General features: G+C 40.5%; 1 protein-coding gene across 1 annotated transcript in view; it reads left to right on the forward strand.

The window, feature by feature from the left end:
* Positions 1-20,082, forward strand: part of EP300 (EP300 lysine acetyltransferase) — a 79,181-nt gene that overhangs the window by 28,025 nt on the left and 31,074 nt on the right. Inside the window, exons 3-12 of the mRNA XM_079994540.1 lie at positions 5,676-5,852; positions 9,986-10,247; positions 10,766-10,879; positions 11,299-11,535; positions 12,136-12,229; positions 13,376-13,513; positions 16,217-16,334; positions 17,891-18,062; positions 18,820-18,897; positions 19,815-19,924. Of these exons, the coding sequence (XP_079850666.1) occupies positions 5,676-5,852; positions 9,986-10,247; positions 10,766-10,879; positions 11,299-11,535; positions 12,136-12,229; positions 13,376-13,513; positions 16,217-16,334; positions 17,891-18,062; positions 18,820-18,897; positions 19,815-19,924 (1,500 nt within the window). The remainder of the gene's footprint in view (positions 1-5,675; positions 5,853-9,985; positions 10,248-10,765; positions 10,880-11,298; positions 11,536-12,135; positions 12,230-13,375; positions 13,514-16,216; positions 16,335-17,890; positions 18,063-18,819; positions 18,898-19,814; positions 19,925-20,082) is intronic.

A 20,082-nucleotide genomic window follows, 5' to 3' on the forward strand; every position in this document is an offset into this window, starting at 1 on the left:
CATTTTGAGCACATGCGCGAGTGGCGAAACCCGGAAGTAACTCGTTCTGTTACTTCCGGGTCGCCGCAGAGCATAACCTGAAAACGCTCAACCTGAAGCATATTTAACCCGAGGTCTGACTGTATTTGATACATAAATGAACTCCAAGAAAGGACACATTTTGATCCATTGATTTACATGTTGGCATTGTCTAACAGGTGTTTTGGCCACTTAAGGATTCAAAATGCCACATATTAAAATGAACTGAAAAGTTTGGCTTTGCAATAATAAACCTCCTTAACTCTTGGTAAATACTGAATTTAATTCAAATGCTGTAATCTTATATGTCTGGGGAAAGTCCATCTTATCTTGTCCTTTATTTTTTCTTGATGATGGCTCACATGTCTTTTCTTAGAGCAAACATGCTAGAGTAGCCTGCAACAGTGTTTGAAATTAGCCAGGCACATTTTGCACCTGGCTATCAGCCACTTGTGACCAAGTAAAGAAGCCTAAATGTGAGGATGGCGCCTGACATTTCCACCATCTGGAGGTGCATGCCTCAGGATCCTTGGATTTTGATTGTTTTCACACACTAATAAGACATCCTGTAGAATTCTATAAGTTTTATTTTATCTACAAAATCAGAATGAATTTCAGGAACCAACATGCTTTATCTGTGCAGCCTGAGCAGGAGCAGTGAACAATGTTATAGTTAATTGTTGTAGCTTCTCTTCACCTACCCTACTTACATTATGAATGGTCTGTGTCACCATTAAGAAAAAGAGGTAAGAATAGGCCTATATGTTTGTGTGAAATGTCCCTGGATAAAGTGGCTATTCCTCCTTAAGTTCACAAAGTTCTGAGTTTCTAACACTGGTTTATAGTGGGAGTGTGGTCAGTTTGGGCTTTTAAAATGCACATGCTGCAGACTGAATTTAACAGGGGAGGTGGAGTAAATTGCATTCTTGAAACAGAAGTTTCCAATGCCATCTGCTCTGTTAGCATCTATAGAGAATTTTCCAAATTTGAGTATTTAGAGGATCAGTTTGCTGCCAAGAACGTGTGTGGAGAACCACCCCCTCCCAAATATAGGAGCTTCTACTACTCATTGTTATGTTTAATCGGTGAATGTGAATATTGTCAGTTCCCTGAGCAATGACTGAAGAATAAATATCCCAAGTTTATTTTAATTGTTGTTGTTGTTTATTAAATTGATATAGTTTTCTTCAACCAAAGATCACAGAGTGGTTCGCAACATAATATGGCCTTAACTGGGATTTAACAATCGGCCTGCTTATAGTACCCTGTAAGAGAGCCAGTGCATTGAACAGATCTTCTCTTCACATCTCAGCCATATTACACTTAATGGTAGTCGGCTACGCTGGTGCAATGACATTGATAATTTAGTTAGAGGCTTGGAAGAATGGCTCATGAAGATAGTTTAGTTATGAATCCAAATGGGTACACTTTACAAACATTAAACTTAAAATCTGTTGATATTTTGGAATCGTAAGAGTTGCAAGGGACCTTGGTGGTCATAGCATTTATCTCTTGAGTTTTACTTGTGAATCTAGGGACTGCTGATAGTCCATAGTGAGTTTTCACATGAAATCATGAATGGAAGAGAATGCTAGAGGTTATTCCCAGACCAATCAAATATTAAAAAATAATAGGATTATAACAATTGTGCACAAGCTTTCTCAACTGGATAAATGGGTCTTTGCTGTATCTACTTTATATTATTTGAGTTTTGTTTTAAATGTGTCTGCTGTGTTTTGTGCTTTTAACTGTCTTTTCACTTTTCATTTTTATTATCTTGTGCATAACTTTGAGATGATTGTGCAGAAGGCTACTTAAAAATTAATGACAATAATAATATAAATTGGCCACAAAGTTAACAGCCAGCCAAAAATAGTACTCAAAAGAGGGGCTGATGGAAGATGGATAGAATATTTGCCAGCCCCTGCTCTGGGTAAAAAGCAGAGTGAAGAATTCTACAGGCTAGAAACACAGTAGGCACCAAGCCTTTTGTGTTCCTTTACAGTGGTACCTTGGTTTGCAACTGCTTTGGATTACAACCATTTTGGATTACAAACACATCAAACCCCTTTTTTGGGATTCTAACCCATTTTTTTTTACAACACATTTTTTGGGGGGAGGCCCCATTTGCGAAAGCGCACCTTGGGTTACAAACTGTTTTGGTTCACAACCGGACCTCCGGAATGGATTAAGGTACCAAGGTACCACTGTACCTTATGTCTTGAAAATAAAGACTCGTTCTGCAAATCCAGCAAACAAAGCAAATGGACTAGTGGCAGAGGCATGAGTCACTGCACACCTCCCTGTTCTTCCTTTTCCTACTTATGTAGCATAGAGGTACTACAGGCTGATGGCAGAGGAATGAAGTGCTTCATTTCTCTGCCGCCAGCTCTCTTGCTTTCTAGGATGGACAGGTATTAGGGAGCTTGACCTCTAGAATCCAGTATGAAAATTCAGTGGGCTGGCAGTGGTGCGTTGAAATGTTTCATCTCTTTGCCAGCAGTCCACTTGATTCCTGTGCACAGCATACTGAGCACCTTCCCACCTCCTATGCTCTAGCAAATGAAAACTTTAAACATTCTTTAAAAAGCAATAATAAACTCTAACCAGTCACTCTGAAGTTGGCTACAGCAACTACCAGAGGAACAACATATTGTGCCTGCCAGTTTATGTATAACTTCATGATCTATGCTGTCAAGGTAGATCTAAACCTATGTAGTCTTAATTTTCAGGGTTGCCTATGTGGCATGTTTTGAGGTACACAAACTGAAGACACAAGGATGACAGAGCAAATGGGATGACTTAGCAAGTGCCGAACACCTTGCAATTGTCTTCTGTTCCCCAGTAGAAGGATAGTAGAGAGGCTCCATTCTCCACTGATGTAACCAAACTTGTGTGTTCAGTTATTTTTCCATGCTTCTCTATGTTTGAGGCTAAGGAACACAGATTCCCCATTACTACTAGGCCTGGGTGATATATCGCCCAAGACCGGTATGAGGAACAGGCCGCGATGTCTGCTTCACTCAGCGGTATTTCGCTGAGTGAAACAGCCATCCCACTTCGTTCTCATATGACAGAGAGCTGTATCTGTGAAGTGCATCTTTAAACTGCCCGACTGAGGAGTGTGCAGTTGCCCTTGCATCAGTCGAGCAGTCAAAGGAGCCCCCAGCCCTGCGCTAACTCCCGCAGGCTGGCGGTGCTGTGAAACTGCTCAGCTGAGGATAGCGTGATTACTGCTCCCCATAGCGAGCCATTAAAAGAGCCCTGATGCTCTGCCCACTCACGGGCGTTCCCTCCCCCAGCTGAGTGGCACAAAGCAGCTCCAATGCTATTGCTGCTCACACGAGAGAGCACCGGGGCTGTGAGAGCTGGGGCAGTTTCAGCTGGTGTCTCGTTGGCAGAGGCCAATGCATCTTGTTTTTTCAACATTGTGGTATATCGCCAAACTGCGATGTTTGGCTGGCAATACACCGCTATGTTGAAAAGCGGATGATGATGATGATGATGACGACGACAACAACAACAACAAATTTATTACCTGCCCATCTGGCTGAGTTTCCCCAGCCACTCTGGGCAGCTCCCGATCGAGTGTTAAAAACAATACAGCATTAAATATTAAAATCTTCCCTAAACAGGGCTGCCTTTAGATGTCTTTTAAAAATAGGACAGCTGCTTATTTCTTTGACATCTGATGGGAGGGCGTTCCACAGGGCGGGCACCACTGCCGAGAAGGCCCTCTGTCTGGTTCCCCATAACTTCGCTTCTCCAGTGAGGGAACCGCCAGAAGGCCCTTGGCGCTGGATCTCAGTGTCCAGGCTAAACGAAGGGGGTGGAGATGCTCCTTCAGGTATCTCCCAGCTCTAATTACTACTACTATACTACAGAATTATGTCTGTTTTATATTCACCTCAACTTATTAGCAGTGTGACCTTTTAGGGGGTGGCATCAGTTGTCTCTACTGGAGAACAGGGTATGTTGATGAGTATTAGATAATGTAAAAGATAATGATATCAGAAAGTTTTGGAAGGGAATTTCCAGTATGTTACAGGAGTGCATAGAATAGACTCTTCCACTGTAGCCATCTAGGTTTATTTAACTGATGCTGGTTTCTTAATTATGTTCGTACCTGCTACTTTGTCTAAACCACAGATTTCCTCTTTTAAAAACAATGTGCTTGTTTTCTCTGCAACTAAAATCTCTGTGTAAAATGGACTGTGGCCAGCAGAGCTTTCTTATAATTTCCAGTAGAGATTTCCTGCTATCTAGGAACTCTACTAGCAAAATAGTATTAAATGAACTTACTTGGACAAGTAGATAAGATCTGAGACATAGAAAATCTTCCTGTATAAAGAACCAGTCATTGAAAATTACCTGCTCTGGTAGACCACACTTCTGAAAGAGGCACAGAGATTGTGTATTTTATTTATAATGGGCAGGGGTCCACCAGCTTGGAGCCGGGGAGAAGAGCAGAGCCTTGTTGCTTCAATTTCAAGTGAAAACTCATGCATTTTTTTGATAACTGTTTAAAGATTGTCATGATTTAGACCAGTCCAACATTGTAAATAATAATAATAATAATAATAATAATAATAATAATACCACCACCACCACCATACGGAGGAATTCAGCTTCATGCTGTAATGATTGTTCTATCAGTGCATGCATTTCTGCTTGTCAGGTTGAACTGTCCCTTCTCCACCCCCCCGTGCAATGTTCTAGGGATTCTCTTGACTCGCCAGAGTAGATTTGGTGGAGCAGGTGAAGCCCCAGTGTGCTAGTGGGAGACAATTTGCTGGCTTCCACTAGCATGTTAGGTTAGGTGATTCTAGGGTGTAGTATCCACACATGTCAGGAGAACTGTTGGATTACTATTCAACAGCTAATAGTGAAAAAGTCAATAAATGTAGAAAACATTAATTTAGGCAGCTGCCAGATTCAGCTGTGTTTTCCATATATACTCACGTGTTCTGCTTATTTTGTGTGTATATATATATATGCCCATTTGACAGCTTCAGTCTGGAGCACTGACACTGTTACAGGTGATTCATAATACTCATTCTGCACTTGTAAAAATTTTACATTTAGGAACTATCAATAATTGTATTTTATATTTTTGTGATTTGCTTAGAGGTTTTCTTAGATGAAGTGATATATAATTCTTTGTTAAACAATTAATGGCTCGGGTGTTGCTTTGATATAAAATCTTTAATCTGCCAAACCATTGAGACATTCTTTCAAATCTTCAGTTTCTTCATGACCTATGATCAGAATCAGGTTCAATATTCAGATTGTAAAATTGAAGGTGTGCCTTTGGATCATAAGCATTCAAGGATAAATTAACTTTTGAGGTGCTCAGTCAATATAATTCAATATCTGGAGGAATATATATATGAAATGCTTGATTTAAAATGAAGGGAAAATGGAAAGTATTGAATGATAGCAAAATTTTATTAATTGTCAGTACAACCAATATTGAATTGGGATTTGGAAAGAGATGGATAGTATTAAGAGGGTATATGTAGATCAGAATTTGTTAATACTTTACAGTTTGTTGATATTCCATTCCTTGAACCAAACAGTAGTTAACCATAGTGTATACCATGAAATGAACAGAAGAAAATGAAAATATTCCTTAATTGTCATTCTTTAATTTCTAGATGGGAATGATGAACAACCCCGGTCCTTATGTACCACCATACAGCCAGAATCCTGGACAACCAATTGGAGCCAGTGGACTTGGTCCCCAGATGCAAAATAAGCCTGTATTACCTAACAGTTTACCCCAGTTTCCAATGGACAAGAAGCCAGTGCCTGGTCCAGTAATGCCTAATATGGTAGGTAGTAACTTCTATTTCAAATTATTGTAGAGCTAGTTCAAGATATACCAGTATTTTGTCTTAAAGGCTTCCATATTGTGCCAAATCATGAGAAATAAGGCTATTCAACCTAGAGGAAAAAAGCATCTTAATTGAGTTTTAATTTCTTTTGAATGGCATTTCTACTTGAACCATATCTCCTTGTCTTTTGCATAACTCTCATATCTACCCTTTCATCATCTGAATTCTAGCCTTTTAGGGGGCAGACAGTATACTATTTCCATCCATATATTGGAGGACATATAGAAATAACAGTCTGTGATGTGTTCTGAAACTGTGTTCATGTGCTTGTTGATAATATGAGTGGAAGGTTCAAGGGGAAATGGGATATAGGAAGAAATGGATGACATAACATTACTTTTTGTTGAAAACTAACTTTATGTGAGTTCACATAGGTGCATTGTCATAGCAGGATGTAAGATGTATTTGATGAGGAGTGATTGCATCGGTTCATTCATTTGCCAATCTATGCTTTGCAGCCATTGAGCCAACACATTCAGTGGAGCATTGCACCACAGATACACCTGAGCTCCCAATGAGCAGACAGTGTAATGTGCACACACTTAACTTGATTCTTGTTAATCCTGCCTTCCACAGTGCTGAGCTAGTAACACAGCAGTACAAGAGAATCTCTGTGTACATAGAGATTCCATTCCCAGTAACTGTGCATGTCAGTGGGACACACACAAGTCCTTTCTGTCCTATTCTGCCCCCCTTTGGCACCAAAAATGATGCATGTGTCAGTGGTCGTGTGAGTGGGAAGGTGCCTGTACATGCTCATAAGGTTCTTAGGATCCCTATTCCCTTCCAGATGATGTGTGCCTTATTGGTATTTTTAACAGCAATTTTTGGGAATGGTGGAGAGGTTGGAGGCAGGGGGTATCAAGGAACATACTCTTCTTACTGGACAATACAGAGGTGGAGGAGGAGGCAGAATGTAGCTGGGTAAGATGTTGGAGGAGCCAGGCTGGTTAGAACATGGAGAGTGTGACACTTCCTTGGAGCTTCCAGTGTCCCTTTCTCCTTGCTGTGGAGTGTGGTGAAGATGGGCAAACTGTGTTACTTGGATTGTGAGGTCTGCAAAGGCCATGCAGAGCTACCACCTCTCTCTCTGGTGGCCTATATTGGCCTTTTTTAGGTTTCAGTGCTCCATTCTCTGGGAAGTCGGGGGGGGGGCTGGGCGGTGGGAGATGAAGGCACCACACTGAAAAGCAGGCTGGAGCTGGGGAGGGGAGCACTGAAGAGGCTGTGTAGAGCTGATTCCTGGGTTGTGTATAGCCTGTCTTAATTTTTCTACCACCCTTGTGGGGATAGAATTGCAGGTATGCATGCAGTATTACTTATCTCATGTTGCATTGTATGTGTGGCCTAAGTGCATGCATGGAACCATGCTCTTAAAAAGTGGAAAGCTAAGAGTGTAAGTCAGACCCCCAAACATTCTTAGACTGCTGTTTCTGAATGGCTAGCTGTTGCCAGTAATCTTTGTAGCCAAGTGTTGCTCTGTAAAAAGTGGATTTTTTAAAATCTTCGTTCATCATCTTCATCTACTCTGAGCAGCACAGGTGTGTAGCTCTTCACTTATTTCAAGCTAATTCTGATTGCTGACTAAAAAGAATGTCTTATGCACCTTATGGTTAAATTGTACATCCCTAGATATTGGCATTTTAAAAGTGATATAACATTGTATAGATCTTAATAGAACTGTGCTGAACTTTTGCCTAAAAAATACTGGGAACAAAGAAGATTAGGAGAAGTCAAAACATCTTACAGTGCTCCTCTTTGCTTGCTTCCATTATGTACTGTTCACATTAACTTTTAAACCATGTCCAAACCAATTGGGAATCACGTGGGCAGCATGTTGCGCTGCTCATCAGATCAGCATGCCAATAAGCAACAGTTGGTTTGGCTCTCAGATCTAATAGATTCCAATAGTGAACTAGTTCACACAATACATTAAACTAGAGCTTATTTTAAAGTATGTTTTAATGAGTATAGGCAGTATATTCTTCTACTGTTATAACATTCATGTCTATGAATTAGAGTGAGGGCAGAAACATCAGCCTCCCTCTGCAGAGGCTTCCTGACACTGGCACATAATGAGAATTGACTAACCTAAGAAATTCAAATGTGAGGTGAATTCTACTTACACTCCCCTGAATGGGTAAAATTCCCCCCCCCTTACAGCATTCGAAATTAGCCAGGCACCATGCTCATTTTGCACCTGGCTATCAGACACTTGCAACTAAGTGAAGATGCCTGGGCATCAGGATGGCACCTGACATCTCTGCCACTAGCTGGCGCACAGCAGCATTGTTGTTTTTTTGCTGCCGTGCTATGGCATGAGTCAGATTTTAGCTGGAGCTGACAGTATACAAAATTCATTTTTGGCTTTGTAATCATGGGTTTTGTCGTTTGTTTTTAGTTTAAAAAAGTGCCTAAATATTCCATTAGTGGGTCTGTAACCTAGGTTTAAGGGGCCATATGACAAATAGCTTTAATATCTCTGTTTTTAACACTGCTCTTCATAGAACTGGTCAAACAGTTACCTCAATGAGAGAGGGGCAGGCACATGCAGGAGTAGGGGAGGAACAAATTATTGTTGTTATTATTTATTAAGTTTATATACTACCCTTTATCCGAGGATCACAGCATGGTTTAGAATATAAAAATACATAACATAGTAACAAGCAAAAACAATAACCCACACCCATTCACGGTTTAAAAGGCCATAGGGACTATAGAGTGGGCAGGAGCACACTTCTCATAGTTTAAAATAAACTATGGAGTAATGTTATGTACAAACTGAGCCAGTGTAAACTTGTACACCATAATCCATATAGCATTGGCAAAGAGCACTTTAAAAGCTTCACTGTATGACTATAGATCATGCTAATTAGGTATGTTGTATTACTATTTATTACTCTAATAAAGGGTAAGTTTATTAGTTGTGATTGAAATACAATTGGTATTGGGTACACGAATTAATTTGAAGAGAGTGAAGCTATCTGTGAGTGCCACAATCCTACCACATGTATAGGGGAGTTCCATTCATGTCAGTGGGGTTTTACTATGAATCGCCATAATACCCATACATGTGAAGAGTCAAAGATCTGGAATTTACAGCATTGCTAAAGGGTAATTCAATTGTAGTATTATGATATAGTCAGTTTGGGAAGGATGAAACATGGTTCATGTGGAACAGTAACGCAGAGGAAAGCTCATTTCAATTATTAGTGTAACTTTTGTTCAAACTGGAGTTAGCCTTTGCCTATGGTGCCCAGTTAGTTTCAAGCTGTGAAGCTCCAGTATACTTGAAAACAGGCTGAAAGTGAAGAAATCCCTTTACTACTGTATTTGGGTGAAGCTGACATGAAAACTGAATTTCTCCCATGGATGGTACAATGTTAGTTGTGCTGAACTCTCATACCTTGACCCCTTGTTAAAAGAGAAAAACAATAATTATTCCTTCCCAGTTAATGAAGCAAGCCTGAAGATCCTTAAAACCAAATCAAGTCAAGCTCTCTGAAGTTGAATGAAAAGCAATATGGAATAATGCTTGCATTGCCACTTCCAAAGATCAGCCTCAGAAGTGGTGTTGCAAGGTGGTTGCTAAGCAGAATAGGACATATATTTCTAATTATCACCTCAGCAATATTAGTTTGCTGTGTTGTATTGGTAGTGGCTACAATAACTATGTCTTCTGTGCTTGATCTGTCCTTTGCATTGCTCCATATTTAGGGATGGTATGTTTATGTGTTGGCTGCAGGAGGTTAGAAAATATTGATTCATGAAATCATTCCTCATACTCATTATATTAGTAGGCTGTGTTGTATGGCTGCTTTCTTTAGGGACTATATGAGCATTAAGTTGCATTGTGGAATTTTGCTTGAGAATGGGTTTTCTTCAAAGGAATAAGAGCTTCCTCTGAGAGAGAGGATTTATTAAGTTATCTTAAAGTAATTCATATAGCTGCTGCTTCCACAGGTTTAAGCAAACTTTCAAAAGACATGAATAACTTCTTTGTGTTTTGCTGACTTCTAGAGAACTGTCAGGGTTAGACTTCCATTTGTCTTCTTTATTTACCTTTGAAGGGTCAACAGCAGACACCTCCAGTTCAGCAGGCTGGGATGGTGTCAACTGCCCCCCAGGGCATGGGATCAGGAGCACCAACTGCAGACCCAGAAAAGCGCAAGCTCATTCAGCAGCAACTTGTTCTCCTCCTACATGCTCACAAATGTCAGCGGCGGGAACAAGCAAATGGTGAGGTGCGGCAGTGCAACCTCCCTCATTGTCGAACCATGAAGAATGTCCTCAACCACATGACACATTGCCAGGCTGGAAAATCTTGCCAGGGTAAGTATAAAGCTTTTCATCTCATAGAAATCTTTGGTCCTGTTCTTGTAAAGTCAAGTCAAGCCCCTCCAGAAATGTTACCATTGTGGCAGTAGGAAGCTAATACTGTTTGAAAAACAATTTTGCAGTAATTTGTGCTCACAAGTTACAAGGTCAGGATGAGAGATACAGATACTGAAGTTTTAGCAATCAACTTTGGCCTCCACTGTGCAATAAGTAATAAGAGATCTAGACTGGGTGACCTATTGCAAAGAGCAGAAAAGCCTTGATCTGTACTTGGGTAAGATAAGTTTCAATCAACTAAGATTTCCCTTGACCTATCAGTCAAAAGAAGACTTAAGGGGAAAGTTTTCAATTCTGGAGATATAGATATATGCAGTCCAATATACTCAGAAGCATGAGTCACACTGTACTCCAAGTAATTGTGCATAGATTCTGTGCATCAGTAGCACATGTATAGCTGGCTCAAAGAAATTTAAAGTTTTAAGTGTAAAATTACTTTTTAACCCTCTTTTTAGTGGCTCACTGTGCATCTTCACGACAAATCATATCGCACTGGAAGAATTGTACACGGCATGACTGTCCTGTGTGTCTCCCTCTCAAGAATGCTGGGGACAAAAGAAATCAACAATGTAAGTAGTCACTAATTTATTTCTTTTTAGGGCATTACAGATTTGCAGTATCACTCCATTTCTCATAATGTTTCTCCTAATACTATTAATGGCTGGTGTGAGAGACAGCTGCAGGATCAAGTTCCTACAGGTCAAGAAGTGCTCCTGACAGCAGGGACCCTCGATATACATGGACCCTCTACTCTGGCCTCACTATCATATTGTGATGGCAGTCGTGTCTGCAAATACAGTAGGACGCAGCCATAGCTGCCCAAGTTGTGGTAGGCAGCAGCCTCCATGCTTATCAGGTCAGCAACAGACACAGTTTAATGCCCCAAACCTTATTGGTGTGTTACTAAGGACTTTATAAAAGGGTTGGTGTGTTTTATGTTCATTCTAGTCACTGTTTTTGATCGTTTTCATGTCTTCATTTTTTCTAGCATTACTAGGTGGTGCTGCAGTAGGACTTGGAAATTCTGGCTCTGTAGGGGTTGGTCAGCAGACAACCCCCAACATAAATACTGCTAACCAGATTGACCCCAGTTCGATTGAGCGGGCTTATGCTGCCCTTGGACTGACGTATCAAGGGAATCAGATGCAGACGCAGACACAAGCTCAAGTGAAGAGCCAGCAGCAAGGACAGTCACCGCAGGGACTTCGCCCCATGAATCCTACAAGTATGTTAACTTCATTTTTAAAATGTATATCCCACCTTATTTCAGAAGGAAGCTAACAACTCCAAATCATAGCAACAATAAAATATGTAATTCCACATTAAAACAAAAATATGACCATCAGCACCTAAGCTACAACTTATTCAAGTATTTTACTAAAGGCATTTGTGAAGTTTTGCATCCATTGGGAGAATGGGTGATAGTGAGGCGAGGCTTTGTACATGACAAAAGCAAGTTTTCAAGGTTTCATTGTTCTCTAGTATAACCAAAAAGTTGAACTCAGGGTAGTCTTAGTGAGGGGTTATCTCAGTGATTCCCATTGAGTTCATTTTTAATTTGATGAACAAATTAAACACGCTGCAATCTGAGATTCAGTTAAGGAAGCAAAATCTGCCTCTGCCATCATAAGTGCTCCCTCCCCCCTTGAGCTGCTCCTACACATTCATATGGAGGGAAAGAAGCCGTTTTGTAGTAGGGCCAAAATCTGTTTTGCAGCAATGATAGCAGCATGTGTACCCTAGAATATTTGGAAACAACTTAAGCACCCAAAGCAATTAATCTACAGTAGAGCATATTTTAATTTTTTTCTTTCTTTTGGTCTAGATGCTAATCCTATGGGAGTGAATGGAGGTGTTGGTGTTCAAGCCCAGAGTCTTCTACCTGAATCAATGTTGCATCCAGCTATGAATTCTCAAAAGTAAGTTTATTTTTAATTGTATAGAAAGCAACTTTTGGAATAACACATTGAGGAAAGAATTCACAAAAGTGACAGAGCTACAAAATAGTAACTTTGAACAAGAGGGATTTTTACAAAAGGAAAATATTGTATACTTTAAAATTTTATCTGTGACCTCTGAATAAAGCTCTTTATGATAGAGATGGCTTTTTTGTCTGCCTGATCTAAATCTGAGTTAGCATAGAGATACTCTGTCTGTTCTGCCATAGGGGCTCCACATTTACCTGAAAAACTTTTTGTAAAGGTTATAGGTAAAGCAAAATACCTTGCAGTAGCTGCATTGCTTTCATAGTAGATATACATGCGTCTTGTTACTGAATTCTGTAGTGCTGCTACACGCTCTTAGATCGCCGGTTCTATTTTGACTGGAAAGTGTTGGCATGTAAATGTTGTCAGTGAAGTAGTATAGCGCATTCTGCTAGTGATACACATGCTATATAGCACATGTTTTGAACTATGATATATAATATGAATATATATCATATACTGGGCTAAATAATTAATTCTGTTCCCCAAAAAGGTACATGTTGTGATTGGTAGATATTGTACAAATTAAAGTTGGTTATTGTGCATAATGTTGCTACTGCTGCTCATTGCTTGGGACACAGGTCAAGTGAGGACACCGAAGCTTCAGCTCCTGACCACTGTAAATTATTGTTGGTTAATAACAAGTACTCAGGACTTTCCAGATGCAAGAAATGGCAGCTAATGTTCAAAATTGTATTTCTCCATCTATAAAGTGGAAAGTGAATGAATATTGGAACTCACCTTAATGTAGAGCCTTGCCTGAAAGAAGAGTGCAATATCATCCATATGTATTTTAGCACCAATAGTGACTTGCTATTCCTTGGCCCCAAGGTATTAAGCCATTATTTATTTACAGTTGTCTCTTTACATAAAACAGTGTTTCAGAAGTTCATAAGTGCACGCGCACACACACACACACACAGAGAAAAGAAATGTTTATCCACCTATGGCTGAGCAGGAATCTGAGCATGAGTAGGCCACTTTCATATACAATTACTTGCGATGTGTTTACATATAAAGAAAGTCTCACTTAACAAGGTTTATTGTGTCTTTGATAATCGCCTCTTTTTTTTTTAATAGTACCATGATGAATGAAAATGCCAATGTTGCCAGTTTGGGAGCGATGCCTACAGCAACACATCCTTCTGGCATTGGAATTCGGAAACCATGGCATGAAGATATTACTCAGGACCTCAGAAATCACCTTGTTCATAAACTGTAAGTATTGATCACCAAATCTTCAAACATCTAGATGAAATAATTGAAATAGTGCAATAAAAGTACTTAAACCTTCTAAATGTATCTGCTGCATTCCTTCCATAGGTGATGGGTGTAACTACTCACTTTGTTACCTCGTTAACTTTACAGTTACTGGTATCCCTTGTATGGGAGTTGTGGGAGACTGAGCAGGAGTCTAAAGATCAGACAGAGTTATTAATGAAAGGAGAAAATCAGCCTTATGACCAAAGATGGCAATACTTCCAATTTGCTGCCTAGCTCATTTGGAATCTCTACATTGAACCAAATGCCTAAAAGGGTGTTGTAGTTGGAATTCAGAGGAAACAGCCAGTGGGGGCCAAGTGGTGTGATCTGGTTCTAGCATGTCATCCATGTTGTCTTAAGCTATCTTTTTTTTGTCATTAGAGTTTAATTTCTCAGTAATTGTTTCCACACCCTGCTCCTGAAGACACAAGTCATTTCCAGGGCTAAATGGCAATTCTGTGCATGATGTGATGGGTGAACAAACACACAGCAATTGCCCAAATAAATTATCCTAGGTTACGAGCCATTTTTCGGTACTTAGAACATTTGCCACATAAACTCCCCCCCCCCCCCCCACCAAGGCATCCATAGGGTAATTGAAATGACTTCCAATAAACCAAAGAGAGATGATCTTGAACATGCCCAGAACATTTTTCTATACTGACTCAATAAGGAAGAAGAAATTATTACTGGTTTCGACCAGGAGACAGACTCATTGTGATAGATTTATTTGGAAGATTTTTATTTAACATCGCTGTTTTCCTCCAAGGTAGCATACTTGGTGTATTGTCCTCTATCCTTCTCAGTTACAACAATGACAGTGGCCTAGTTTGCATGTCACATTAACCCATAGTTAAACAGTGCTTTAATATGCTGATGCACACCGCTCAAAACTTTCATGTTGCTTCTCCCTTGCTTCTGCTGTGCTAAAGATGAAGCAAATCAGACTCTAGCTTGTCTGGAACAAACCTTGGTTTCAGTCCACAGTCTGGACAAAATGATCCACAGGCTCGGGTTTGGCTGACAAGCCAGGTCGCTCTGGCTTATTTTGTCCACAGTGTAACATGAGTGTGCGTGGAAGGAGTGCCATGAGAACTTTCGAGCAGCATGTTTCTCTTTCACATTAAATTATAATTTGTTTTAAACTATGGTTCAATGTGATACACACCAGGTTAGTGAGAATTTGAATTTACCTCCCCAGGCTAAATGCATTTTCCTTAGCACTGTTCCACTCAGGATCTTATGCATCAGCTAATTGGAGTGCAATAAGCTGGGGGAGACTTCAGGCTTTAATACCCCCCCCCCAAGAACCTTAAGTTCTGCCAGCAAGAGCTAGAGGAACTATTGGGTGGATATACTTAAAATTCAGAATCTCTTGAGGCTGAACACATTATCAGGCTAATCACAATTTTAGTACCAAAAATTAGCTGACAACCCTTTCACAGAAAAATCAATTCCTGCTAACGCACTCCCTGCCCCCCAAGTTTTCTTTTGAGTAACCCATTTTGCTACTGATAAACTATTTGGAGTCAAACCATTGTGGATCTTCAGCAAATCATCCAGAGATCTACTTTATGCTTACACATGGATTAAGGGGAATGTAATAAGTAGTCTATGTAATCTAGACCAGGCATAGGCAAACACGGCCCTCCAGATGTTTTGGGACTACAACTCCCATCATCCCTAGCTAACAGGACCAGTGATTAGGGATGATGGGAATTGTAGTCCCAAAAACATCTGGAGGGCTGAGTTTGCCTATGCCTGATCTAGACCATTGCCACTTCTTCATGATGGGGAAAAACAGTTTAATTGAAAAGAAAAAGCCCAGGTTGTATTTGCTAGGATGCTTCAGGGGCTTGCTTAGTAGTGCTGTAAGTAACAGTGTTGCTCATCGGACCGCACACTGTTGAGTAAGGGACAGTTCTTAATCATAATTCACATATTGCACTGATTGGATGAAGATTGGTTTTGTTGTCTGTCTTCTGGCCCAGTTTTATTGAAACAATAGGTGTTTCAGTGTGGCAAACTTCGGTTCTTATTCAGACATCATATTCAAAGAGCGTATGAGTGGAAAGTAGCCTTTTGTTAGGAACCCCTGGAACTAGAACTGAGAACTTTTGGATCTATGCTCTGCTGCCCCTTGTGGTAAGACACTTCATGTTACAGATTGAAAGGTTCAGAAGACTATCATTTCCTCTGAGGCTGTAGGGTGATTCTGCTGGATCAGTCGCATTCCCTGAAATAACAAGGTTATAAAAGCATGTTTTGCCTGAGAAATGGTTATCATGACTTTCTCTTTCTTCCTGTTGTACCAAGCTATACTCTGCTGGATTCTCTTCAATTTCTTTTTCCAGAATTTGTTCTGCTTGTGAGCTAGCATCACAACCACTAAATTCATATTTGTACTGAACACCTATTCCTAATTAAGGCATCTTATGTTATCTGGATGTTGCAATCTTTCAGTGAGTTGAATTAGACAATTTGTACCTCTTGGTGCAGTACAGCTACAGAATTCCCATCTATGATTGTTCTTGGCTTTTACCAGAAGTTGACAAAAATTAAGAATAGCATAAACTCTAGCTGTGGGCATTAGATTTTTGGATCCAGAAGTTCAGGAGACAAATAGTTGGTTCAAGGTTTCCCTCTATATTCTTGCAGAGTACAAGCCATATTTCCAACTCCTGACCCTGCAGCACTAAAAGATAGGCGCATGGCAAATCTTGTTTCCTATGCTCGGAAAGTAGAAGGGGACATGTATGAATCAGCAAATAGCAGGGTAAGTTATTTTGTAATTTTCTGGTATCAAAGTATTAATTTATGAATTGATTTGTCTTTTTGTCATTTCTATAATTATGTTGATCAAAAGCCAGTCATGTTCTTTTCCATTGCATGGTATATATAATAAGTATTTGGAAGGAATGCTTCAGTAATACTAATGAATCATCATTTGTAGCAAATTCCAATTTTCTCTGAAGCAAGTTCCAAGGATTCAAACATATTCTATTTTAGGAGCAGGAAACATTTTAGGTTTTGCAACCCAGATCCCTAGTAGATGCTAGCTTTGTGTCTACCTTCCTGTCAATCACTGGATGTCAGAATGGCATCATTGCAGAGAGCCTTGCACAGTGCTTTAAAGTGTTTGAAGCTTTAGCTTTGTAGAGGCAAAGTCTGCCTTCCCTGCCAGGACACAGTGGCACTGTTGTGTATCAATAGCTGTGTATCAACAGCTGCATTGACAGCTGCATCTCTACCTATCCCACACCTGATGTCATATGTGACATACTTTGGGGGAAACTGCTTTGCAGGCCAAATATGAAACTCTGGTTTGGACTGTGGGCCAGAGGTCCCCCCCCCCCACTGCTGCTATTTTCACCAAGAAACAGAAGCCAGATTGGGGTGACAAAGCCCTGGTTCTGAGCAGTTCCTGCTATACCTCATATAAATAGGATAGTATTTAGCAAATGTGAGGAATGAAACCTGCTCTGACCAAGAAACTAGCCCCCATTTCAGTAGTTCTCCTGGTTATACTCCTTTGCTTTTGTCCATTTACTCCAATAATGAAGTGCTGCAGTTGGGACAATGTTGCCTTATGGCCAAACCTGCCTACCATGCCAGACACTGGGTATTTGCATGCAAAGGACAGACTCTTGAGACCTTGTATTCTGGGACCTAGTAGAGTGCTGTCTGTCAGTTGAAGCAGGAGGCAGAGGCTGAGTTCCAAAGCTACAAACAAAGAATATTAGCAAAATATCATTCTGGTGTAGGCTCATTCCAGTGATGAGTTACTTGGAATAAGGAGTAAACTTTTGAGGCTAGTATTTTATAGGGCCTGCTGACTAGATACTTGTACTTGTGGTCAGCTGACTGAATGCTCAGGCAACCTAGAACTGCAGCCTAGATGATGCCCTTGAATTACGGAACACAATCTGCCAGACTTGAAGTGTAAATTGAACAGTTTTGCCATAGGAAGTAAGGCACTGAATCTTGATTGCCTGGGCTTACATGTACAAGACCACTCCCTGGTACTTCAAAGTATCCTGGCCTCTACTGATGGGGACCCCAGTCACATTCTCCCCACTCCCCCTTTCTAGGTCAGTACAGTATGAAGGGCAACCTATGTGTGTATACCATCCATCACAAGGATCAGCATTTTACTAGTATGGATTAAAATGAAATTCTAATAAGAATGTGGCCACTATTTTCTGTGCAGGAAAAAAAGATTACAACTTAATATGGTGTAGCTGGAGGATTCCTTCAGTCTCGGGTGGATTGGAAATATGCATGTTGTAAGCTTTCCTTATGTATGCATCTCATATACTTTTCTCATTGCAGGCAGAGTACTACCACTTATTAGCAGAGAAAATTTATAAGATCCAGAAGGAACTGGAGGAAAAGAGGAGGACCAGGCTACAAAGGCAGAATATGATACCAAATGCCCCAGTCATGCCACCAGCTCCTATCAGTCAGGGCCCCATGGGGCAGCCACAACCCGTGATGACAGCAAGTAAGTGTTGTACCCTTACAAAGTTTGATTTAACAATAACAATGAATTTAACAACAAGAATAGACATTTGAATCTATTTGATTCTTGGGCACTCAAGAATTACAAGGGTGACAGTCATCCTCCAGCTGGGTACAGAGGGAATAATCCATATGAGCCTTCACCCCATATAGTTGTGTGATTTGTTCAGAGCCTAGAAGTGCATAGTGTGAAAACATGGCAAAGTAGTTGTGTCTGTGTGAAAGGTGGCATTGGGACAAGCATGTGTGAAAACGGCTAACTCATTATCAGCATTCTGATATATCTGTATAATTGCAAACATTTGATCAATAAAACATATAGTTCTACACAAATGACATTACACCCTTTAATCTCTCTTCAGTTACATATAGTTCTGTTTAAGGTTTCCTTTGTTCTGCTTGTGATACATAATCGTCAGTTTCAGGGAGGATGCTTGGAGAACTGTGCATGCTTTCACATTCTGTTGAAAGTACCTTCAGAATAATGCCCTTCATCCTGGCATTTCATTTCTAAAGATACATTTGGTTCTTGAAAATAGAACTTGGTTGATCAGCTGCTGAATTTTATAAAGATAGCGCTGCTGTTAGGTTTTTAGCATCCTAGATGTAAAAGTTAATATTCCCCAAATGCTGAAATATGTCCAAGAATTTAAGAATTAAAGTTCCCCGTACCCTAAAGTGACTTTTTTAAAAATGAAAATGTCTGAATTCTTTAATTTTGGTGTTCAACTACATTACAGACGGTCCTCTTCCTGATCCATCTATGATTCGTGCCAATGTGCCAAACCAGATGGTGAATCGAATGCAGACACCATCAGGTAAGAGTTCAGAAAAAGAGAGGTGAACAACTTGGCACTATAGTAGGGACATTTCATTGTCTCTACCACTTCCCATGCCAGCTCCAGCATGGTCCCCTACCTGACAGTGCTTCCACCCTATTCGGCTCCCACTTCGGTGCTACCACAGCATGCCACCACCATCAGTTATTCACCTTCCTCCAGATATGTTTCCTGCATGGCATGCTTTGGAATGGGTGCTGAGCTAGTGCTTAGCAGCTGCCTGCCAATGTAAATTGCCCCAAATGCTATGCTTGACATTGCCCATCATGCAATGTCCAACATCATTCTAAAATGTCAAGCCACCACAAGCAGATCAGAGCCGAGCACTGAGTTGGCATAGATTCCAAAGTGCTGGCACATGTTGGGTCAGTATGTCCAGATGTGAGAGGCCAACAGCAGCATTGGGCAGGACATGGCAGTGGAATGGCAGGACACAGCAGCAGCAACGTCAATTGCCAAAATCTTTCCACATACTTTACAGTGTCTCTAAGAGCCACCCTTTTCTTTTTATTGCAACAGGCCATGTCCATATGTAATCATTTTCCCCAAGCTGTGTTTTCTTGATTTTTCTGCATTTCTGGTACATTTTCCTCTCTTGATTTGTTTCAGAATGTCAGTGCTGTAAGTGTCTCTTTCCAGTGCCATGATAAAGTTCCTATTTGCCTTTGCTTCCTGTCTCTATTCATTTTAACTTCAAGCTTCACACTCCCTTGGGTCTCCTTATTCTCTTGCACACAGTCCTGATACTGGTTTGTCCCTGACATCTTCCTCCTTCTTTCTTGCCTATTTAAAAGATTCCCATCCTTCTCTGATTTTTACAAATTTAACTTTTTGTGTGGCATAGTATAAATATTCTGATGAACTCACCAATCTTGTTTAAACATGTAAACTTCCAGGAATGAATCAGTTTGGCCAGATGACCATGCAAATGCAGTCAGTTGGACCCCGGCAAACTCCTCCCCTTCAGCACCCTGGACAGCTAAGCCAGACGGGGACCATGAACCAGGTTGGTTGACTTTGCTTTCCATTGTTGGCTGCTGTGCCCAAACTATATAGGTGCTGTTTGACTCAAGTCCTGCTCAGAGTAGACCTGTTGAAATTAAGAGATCTGACTTGGTCATGTTTATTAATTTTGGTGGGTCTACCTTGAATACCACCCTATAT

The sequence above is a fragment of the Podarcis cretensis genome, assembly GCF_951804945.1.
Source record: "Podarcis cretensis genome assembly, chromosome: 10".
Taxonomy (NCBI): Eukaryota; Metazoa; Chordata; class Lepidosauria; order Squamata; family Lacertidae; genus Podarcis; species Podarcis cretensis.